Raw genomic sequence first — 8,814 nt, forward strand, 5'->3', positions numbered from 1 at the left:
GTGAAGTAGCTCTGAGAATGGTGAGGTCAGAGTCCTCACTGAGGCTAGAGCTATTTGTCCTGAACTTCTTTTTCTTACCGAAGATTTGGCAACAATAAATTTCAGTACATTTCAGATCTGTAGTAATAAATGGAAAATACAATCTTACACTGAGTTCTTTGGGAATGGTAAATCCTGAGAATGGCTGGGGGATGCTGGGATGACAGGGGCAGTAGTTGGAGCATTGTTGTAGCTCATGGAGCCAGGAAGAGCTCTGTCACCTCTCTGCTGCTGCTAAGAGAGGAACTTACACGTCTCTGATGTATAAACAAGGGCCACAGATACATGTTGGAAACAAAAGCAGCTGTAGCTGCACTAGGGGTGACAGTAGGGCAGGACTTGTGAAATGGAATCCATAAATGTGCTTTAGCAGCCTTGGTTTAACCTCATTTTGTTGTGTGGTGATAGTGTGTTGGGCTGTGCTGGAGCAGCTGCGGGTGACATGTCCTGGAGCGCTGATCTCAGAGACAGCAATAAGCTGAGGCAGTGCCACTTCAGGCTGTTTCAGCTGAGAATTTGCTGGTTTTACAGAAAAGAAAAACTGTTGATAAATTACAAGAGTTGCTCCTCAGGTGCTAGGATGGTCGTTTCTGTAAAAGAAGTGACCCAGTGCCTGCACAATCACACTTGCCTCTTGTCCACAAGCAAGGTTGGCTCTAGCACAGCCAGAGGGGGCAGGTGCAGGCTTGTGGGATTCCCTTGTGTGTGTGCTGCAGGTGGATCCATATCCCATAAACCAGCAGCAGCAGCATGAGGCAGGCCCAGCACAGCAGCCTGTACAGCCTCCAGCCCATGCAGTCCAGGGAAACAGAGGGTAATTCCCAAACCTGAGGGTCCGAGGCTGGCTGTACTGCTCTGTGGACCACCTCCACCCTTGATGTGTGAAGACATCCTGTGCCTAATGCTGAGTGACCAGGTGCTGTTCCTCCACCCACGGGCTCCTTCCAGCTAAATGGGTTTTTTTCAGAAAAGACAGCTGTGTGTTTATCACTGTGTAAGGCTGTGTGTCACAGACAGGGCGGTAGCTGGGGAGGGATACAACAGCCCCAAGCTCCTTCAGCACAGGAGTCCCTCCCTGTGTGCTGTGGCCAAGGAAACACAGCTCCCATTGCAAGGAGTGGTGGAATGTCCCTCCCAGGGTGGGCCCTGTACTGCTCCTGACAACACAGGGCCCCTTAGGAAGCACAGGTGGTGATGTCCCCTGCTCCTCACTGCCAGTACTAGTCACTCCTGTTTCAAGAGGATGCCAGATCTCCACAAGCCCATTCTCCTTCACAGATGCACTGACACGACCATTGCAGCCTGCACTGCCTGATCACTAAGGTTTCAGTGTCTGGGAGCAAGAACCCCACTGTGGCACTGCCCCCCTTGTCACTGTGACAGTCACGCGCACCAGGGGAGGGTGATCAGGTGCCTCCCCATGAGGACAGGGGGGAGTAAAGGGATTCAGTGGAACACTGTGGGCTGCACAAGCAGCAGCAGGAGCACTGACTGATGACTAGGCCCCCAGGCTCACTCTTTGGCAGATGTGGTTTGCTCAGGCTGTGCCAGTATGATGTGTGTACCTGAGCAGGAGATTCCACCTGCCAGCACAGAGACTCCCACCAAACAAAGTGTGTTCCCCCACCACACAAGCATACTGGTGTCATCCCTTTATGAAATGGCTGCAGTAGTGTCTGCTGAAAGGCTTCCTTTTCTCTCCAACGTACAGAAAACCCTGTTTTGTTCATGTCCCTGCTATGCTGCTGCACGTTTTTCCTGGCAATGCCTAAATCCTGTGTCACATTTACCCTCAGTAGTGTAATCATTGGTTTCCAAGACAGATCAATCCACACCTGGGGTGTCAGCCCTCCACCGCCCCCCTCCTGACATTGCCTGTTGTGTGCAGCAGGTGGGATCCCAAGAGCAGGCTAGGTAGCAGGGGAAATTGGGCTGGGAGGATGTTTACAGTGCCATCCTTTAATCTCTGGACCTATGCTCCCTGCAGTTACTGCGTTTCCCCTGATGGCATTACTTGTTCCATAGAACAGATGTGATTCCATTTGATTCTGGAGTACCTTGAGTACTCCAATTCACAGTCTTGCACCAAAGCAAGATCCCTCCTTTCACCAAGCTCCTTTTTTACCTGGGCATGGCTCTTCTCTGGTAATGCTGTCCCCTGTAAATCAGATGCTTCTCCTCTTGCCCCTCTTTGCCCCGGTTACACTCAAACTTCTCAGGTCTGAAAGTTTAGCTGAATCTGTCACTTCCAAGCTCCTCTCAGGCCAGCTGCTTTTCATTTAGTGCAAAGTGGAATCATCAGCCGCAGGTGTGTACCTGTTCTGTTTCTTGGGGGCTGCAACTGAGGCAGGGTAAGTCCTGTGCTATATAACCAGCCCCACAGCACTTGCTGGCTGTTCTGTTGGGGATTAAGATGAGCCCAGAACCTTTGAAGAAACGTGGTCGTGCTGCTGCCTCTGGGGAAAAAAGATCTAAGAGGAAGCCAAAGAGAAAGGAAGCATTTTCAGTCTACATTTACAAAGTACTGAAGCAGGTGAGTAAATGTTTGTTTTCTGCTAGAAATTACCTTGTACATAAGGTAACTTCTGCCTCTTGTATGTTAGTGCCATAAAGAGCATGGAAAAGAAAAATCTGGGTTTCTAGAGAGATGGGGAAAGAAAAAACAGTGTGGTTGCAGATACAGGAGAGGCCCAGCTGAAGCTTAGAATTTGAGGGGGTGGATTCTAGGGGTAGTAGAGGTGGATCCAGAGCAGAAATTGTTTCCTAGGGGGAATGAGCTCTGGTGCTTAGCTCTGCCTGAAGAAGTAATTTCATGAAAGTCAGTACTGTAGAAATAGCTGCTTCTGGCCCTGTGAGTACATGTCTGGTGATTCTTGATGGGGATATGAGAGCATGTTTGGAAGTGGCCATGGGTTTTCTAGGCCACAGTTGTCAGCATGAGCCTGTAGACAGGACTTGTAGGTGGGAGTATTTCCATCCCTCACAGCCATGTTTTTCACAGGGATTGTAAGAAGGCTCCTTCCAGTGCAATCCCCAAACTCCTACAGCACTATGGGAGCCTGTCCTGAGTTTGTAGTGGCCCACGGTTTGAAACCCTCGGGGTGGCAGCTGCGGGTGCCTTTGGAGTCGGAGCAAAGGGGACGGAGCTGCCGCTCCCTGCAGGTGCTGGGGGGGACCCTGAGCCGCGGTTTGTGTCCCACAGGTGCACCCCGACCTGGCCATCTCGTCCAAGGCCATGAGCATCATGAACTCGTTTGTGAGCGACATGCTGGAGCGGCTGGCGGCGGAGGCGGCGCGCCTGGCGCAGTGTGGGCGCCGTGCCACCCTCAGCAGCCGCGAGGTGCAGGCGGCCGCGCGCCTGCTGCTGCCCGGGGAGCTGGCCTGGCACGCCGTGTCCGAGGGCACCAAGGCCGTCACCAAGTACACCAGCGGCCAGTGACCCCAGGCGCGCCGCCTCCTGCGGGAAAGGCCTTGGCTCTTTCTCAGCTCAGAAAGCGGAACCTCGCGTTGTCTGCCTGCAAATAAAAAATGCATAGAAATACAGGGCGTGGCTTTAATCTTGGCATCACAAATTGTGAGACACTTTAAACTGTGGCCGTGGGGATTGCTTGGGAGGGCTGGAAGAGCAGCTGCTGTTTGACAACAACCATGTGCAACCAGGAGCAGGGACCACAGGGTGTGCCTGGGCAAAGCTGGGGTCGTTGTGGGAAGCATAGTGGGTTCTCTGCAGTTCTCCAAAATCCTTACTATGGCTTTCAGATTCCTGACTGCTAAAAACCTCTGCTGCCTTTGACTGTCCCGCTGTTCTTCAACTGCTTCCTAACTGTGGTGGGTCTTTCTGCCCAAGTTATCAGTTTATACCGGTCAGAATAGATGCTAAATCTCTCTGGGTCAATAGGATCAAATTACCACTGGATAAAGGGTTCTTCTAATGTTTATAAACTATTTTCAAAGCTGTTGTCCTTTGTCTGGGTTTTTTTTTTTCTGGTGGGTTGTGCAAATGAGAATTGTTCCTTGTTAGCTGTTTTTGTGTATTGTTATTGCTGTTGTTTAGTTTGAGTTTTGCTGGTTTTGTGGGGGCTTTTGTTGGGTTTTTTTTTTTTTTCCTTCTGGTGAAAACTTTCTCATTTTCTGGCATAGGCAGAACTGAAGAAAAATGAGCTCACTGACAGGAAAAAAACACACTTTTCTTTCTAGACATGTGGCCATCATCTCTACTTGCTTCCAGTGCCTTTTAAGAGAGCTTTATCTTGCAGGGCTCTAAACTGAGCTAGGGCTGGGTGTCCTGTGTTCTGCCTTGGACCATCATATCATGACTGACCCTCACTGCCTTTCCTTGATCCCCAAGTGCTTCTCACAGGAGGGATGCAGGGCCCTGAAGGGAGCATGGGCGCACTTCTGTCTGTCCACATGGAGCCCACAGGGCTGAGTGCTGTGTCCAGGGCCATTGCCCTGTGGTGGCTGCTTGGCTGCCCTGTAAGCACAGCACCTTCCTGGGGTGTGTGGGGATTCCCACACAGAGCTGCTGCCTCAGGGTCTGTGCTGCAGTGAAGAAAAGGCGTGCTCCATGTTCTGGGTGCAGATCATGCAATAGTTTCAGTTGAAAGGGCCCTTAAAGCCCCTCCAGGTCCCCCTCCCTGCCACAGGCAGGGACACCTTCTGCTAGACCAAGTTGCTCCAAGCCTGTCCGGCCTGGCTTTGGAGGCTTGGGCATCCATAACTTCTCTAGACAACCTGCTGCAGTGACCTTTGTCAGCTCCAGGGTGGGACTGGATGCCTGGTTCTAATGTCCTATCTTCACAGCCACTATCAGGGTGGGAGTACCAGGAGGAACCAGAGCTGTGTGAAGTGTCAAGGTGACAGCAAATGGGGCAATCCTGGATTTCCCCAGCCTGTGAGGTGCTGCTGGGTCTCATGACCTGTGACAGATGCTGATCTCTGGTGGGGGCCAGCCTGGGTGTGCATGATGCTTCTGGGGAGGGCACAGGAGGCAGCAGCAGCACTGAGCATCTCCCTGCAGCTCTGACCCTGCTGCTGCGGAGTGGGGCTGGCTGCGAGAGAGCCAAGGGCTCTGCTGGGGGCTCTGCTTCCTTTTGGCTGCAGGACAGCAGTGGAGAGGGATCTGTTTTCCTCCCTCCAGCCCTGGTGGTGGCTGTGCTGTGGGAGAGGCTGCGTGCTGGCACCAGGGGCAGAGAGCTGTGGGGATGCTCAGCTGCATGCGTGGCTTGGAGGCAGGCCTGTGAGAGTCCAGCCCAAGAGTGGGAGGCCTAAGGTGAGGACAGGCAAGTTTTGCCTTGATCCATAATTGTGGAAAGGAACTGGGCTCTAAACATACCTGAAAGTGAGATTAAAACATGAATGAGGTTACATGTTGGTAAGCAAAGCAATAATTCAACTTTTTTTTTTCTTCATAAAAGAGAAAAGCAAAGAAAAAAAGAAGGAAATCCCAAGAATAATTTTGAAAGGCACAGGAAAGGGGTGAGCACCACCACGGGTCCAGAGCTGGCTTATAGAGTGCAGTGGGGGAGATCTGTGTTGGTGTGATGGGTCTTTGCCTGTTGGGTTCCCTCTGAGAGCTGGCAAGCAAGCCAGAGAGGGAGCAGAGCCAGACCAGCAGGGTGAGGCACGAAAAGCCTCATACGAGCAGCCAGGACAGCAAAGACTTTATCATTTTGTAGATTTTGCAGTCCCTGTGGCAGGTAAGGTACTTGCTTACAGAGGATGTTGAACGTGCAAGGTCACAGCCACCTCCTATCAACAGCAGGAATATTGAGATCCTCATCTTTGCTTGCCAAAATGTCCTTGGCTGCTCCTTAGCATCTGGCCAAGTTTGCCTGATGTATGAAAAGTCTATTACTTGCTTGCCTCATGTATCACCTACAAGCTCTTTTAATGACCAGTAAAGGGGGTGCCTCATTTTCTAAAATAAACCAGTTTCTGTTCATTATTGGAGGCAGTTCAAAACTTTAACTTACAAACCTTTACCTTTGAGGAGACAACGGAGAAACATTCCTTAGTTTTGACGCATTCACTACAGCTTCTTTCCCTTTGCAGCAGCTGCTCAGCCGCGCTCTGAGGGACGGGCAGCGCTGAGGAGCCCGGAGCTGCAGTTCTGCTCCTGCCCTGGAGATGGGTCCCTCTGCCTGCCTGAGCTGGGATCCATCCCTGCCGAGGGAGCGGGAGCCCGGATCGGAGCCCTGCCCGGCTGTTTGTGACTGCCCGAGCCCAGCTCGGAGCAGGTTCCCCGGGTCCCTCTGCCCGAGCCCAGCTCGGAGCACTGCCCGGGGACCGTGCTCGTTCCTCTGCCGGCAGCCCAGCTCGCTCGGCAGGTGCCTGGCTGGCTCTGTGGATAAGGTGCTGGCTTATGAGAAGTCAGAGGCTGTCTCCTGCAGATGTCTGATAGAATATCGAGCACCGGGTGAGCCCTGGAGGAGTGAGGATTTAAAGCTATAGGTGCTTCGTTCTCCAGTGCTCTACTTTTGCATCCTGCTTCGTGTCACGTCCCCCTCTTCCTCCCACTCCCAACAAAGACCTGAAGGATGGAGCTGGAGATTGAGCTCGCGTTCCTCTTACTAGATCCCTGCATTCCTCGGAGATGCGGCAGGGAGTGCAGATGCACGGAGGGGCAGAAGGAGGAGGAGGAGGTTGCTCCTGCAATGAGGGAGTTCAGCGCTGAACCTGGCCACACTGTCCTTTTCACATTTCCCGTGTGAGGGGTTTCTCTCTTGCTGTGCAGGAATCCTGCTCGTTTCCCCACAGTTAGTCCCCCTGGAGCTGCACAGGATGTCACACAGGCTGCCTTTCCCTGAAGCCTCACCCTGTGTTTAGCTGATGAGCTTTGCTGAGAGCCATGCCTCAGCTCAGCTGCTTTCACACCGGGCTTGTGGCTCCCGTGAGATGTGGGCAAAGCTGCTTTTAGGCTCTGCTGCCCGGTGACAGAGCACTGGTCACTGTGAGAACAACTCAGAAGTACTCAGGTTACACTACAAACAAAACTTGGAGCCTGTGCAGGTTCTCTTCCAAAGTGTGCTGGGGCTGCCTTGCTCCACAGAGTCTGTCTTTGTCCAGATCTGCCTGTGTCCTCGCAGATCTCACAGCAAGTTTTTAGTGCTGCAACACTTAATCACTCTGATGTTGCATGTCCCTGGCCCCATGTCTGTGTTCTGACTAAGCTGTGCATGTCTGTGGGCTAGAAACATTTTTTTTTCCTTTGTCCCTTTCTTCAACCTCTCAAAAAGAGCACTATAGTGCTGAATGAGTGTTCATGAAAATATCCCCAGTGCCTGTGCTCTGTTTTTTGTTCTCTGAGACAGCAGTGGCTTAAGAGCATGTGCTCTTTCTCTCACACAGAGGAGGAGCAGGAGGCAGAGCATCCCTGAGGTCTGTCAGGAGGGCAGCAGGTTTGGGGGGAGGGAGCTTTTTTCACTGCTCACTGGCAGCAGTGAGCAGACCTGTGTGCATTCCCCTTGCCATGTAGTGTCCCTTGGCAGCCGTGCTGCCAGGTGGTGCTCTGGTGTCTCATCAGACACTGCTCCAAACAGCACAGGAGGAAAATGAGCTGGTGATGGATAGCCCTGGTGATGCCAAAGCTGTTAAAATATGAACCTCTGATGTACAGCCGGGGTTCCAGGGATGGACTATCAGCCTCTGTGTGCTCAGCTGCTTGTGTTGGGAATGCTGCTGCTCTGGGTCACTTCCCTTCTGTTCAGGCTGGGCTTGGCTGCTGTCTCTGAGGGCTGGCAGCTTGTGGTGGCCTTGGAATCCCTGCATAGAGGAAAGGAGAGGGGGCATGCTCCAAGGTCAGGCAGGCACTCCCTCATCACCAATGCACTGTTGCCTGAAGCTCTGTCACCCCTGATGCTGCCAGTGCTGTAAGGGCACCGAGCATCCTTGGAGCTGTCTCCACCTGTGTTCTCCCCAGCAAGGGTTGCTACAAAAAGTTTGTTTCCTTGGGATTTTTCTCTTTTCATGCTCTGTGTGCTCTGGATTCCCACAATAATGCTGCTTTCTTCATCTCCCCTGCTCAGGATTGTGCCTGGGGTGTGGGAGGTATTCAGACTAAGTGAAAAGGTAAATCTTATGTTGTAACCACAAACCACAACTTCCAGGGCCATATAAAGGGGGTCAGGAGGCATCCTTGCTCTCATCCTTGTCCTCTCCCAGTGCAGCCCTGCCTTACCTGATGCCATACTGGGCAGAGACAGGAAGACCTGCTGTCTGGTGAGGTGACCCTGACCTGGAGCCCTGGGGTGACTCACAGTGTCCCTGGTGCCTGGAAGCTGCTCTGCGGCTGCAGGTCACTGGGATGGGGACACCAGGTGTGCTCTCACATGAGCAATGGGCTGGCCTGGGCTCAGCACAGGTACCACTGGTGCCCTGTTTGGCCTCTGAGGAAGAGGAGGAGGAAGCTGCCATGTGGCCCCATGCCGGGTGTAGGGCTGGAGGAGAGGATGACATGGGCAGAGTGGCCCCATGAGGAATGGCTGCTGCAGGCCACACGCCGTTTTCCCATTAGTGAGTGTTTAGTTCAGCGTTTTAAATAATTGTGTCCTCGGAATGATATTTAAAATCCATTTGGGAGGCAATGAGGCAGGAAAGTGCCTGTGCCATTGTGATGACGCTGCGCGGGCCGTGCCACACATGCATATTACAAACTCGTTACAGGCTCGTCTCCACGCACGCTGCTCCCTCCCCACAGCCTCCTTCCGAGGCTCTGCATGCCTCTCCTCCACCATGGCTGCAGTGCTTGGCCCTATGGAGACATTTATGTGACAA

General features: G+C 52.7%; 1 protein-coding gene across 1 annotated transcript; it reads left to right on the forward strand.

The window, feature by feature from the left end:
* The first annotated feature begins 789 nt into the window (after positions 1 to 789).
* LOC132077942 (late histone H2B.L4) lies at positions 790 to 3,950 on the forward strand. The gene is made up of 3 exons (XM_059479778.1): positions 790 to 853; positions 2,415 to 2,572; positions 3,242 to 3,950. The coding sequence occupies exons 1-3, from the start codon at positions 790 to 792 to the stop codon at positions 3,476 to 3,478; spliced, it is 459 nt and encodes a 152-aa protein (XP_059335761.1). The 3' UTR covers positions 3,479 to 3,950.
* Positions 3,951 to 8,814: the final 4,864 nt, after the last annotated feature.

This window comes from Ammospiza nelsoni, chromosome 1 (genome assembly GCF_027579445.1).
Source record: "Ammospiza nelsoni isolate bAmmNel1 chromosome 1, bAmmNel1.pri, whole genome shotgun sequence".
In the NCBI taxonomy this organism is placed as follows: Eukaryota; Metazoa; Chordata; class Aves; order Passeriformes; family Passerellidae; genus Ammospiza; species Ammospiza nelsoni.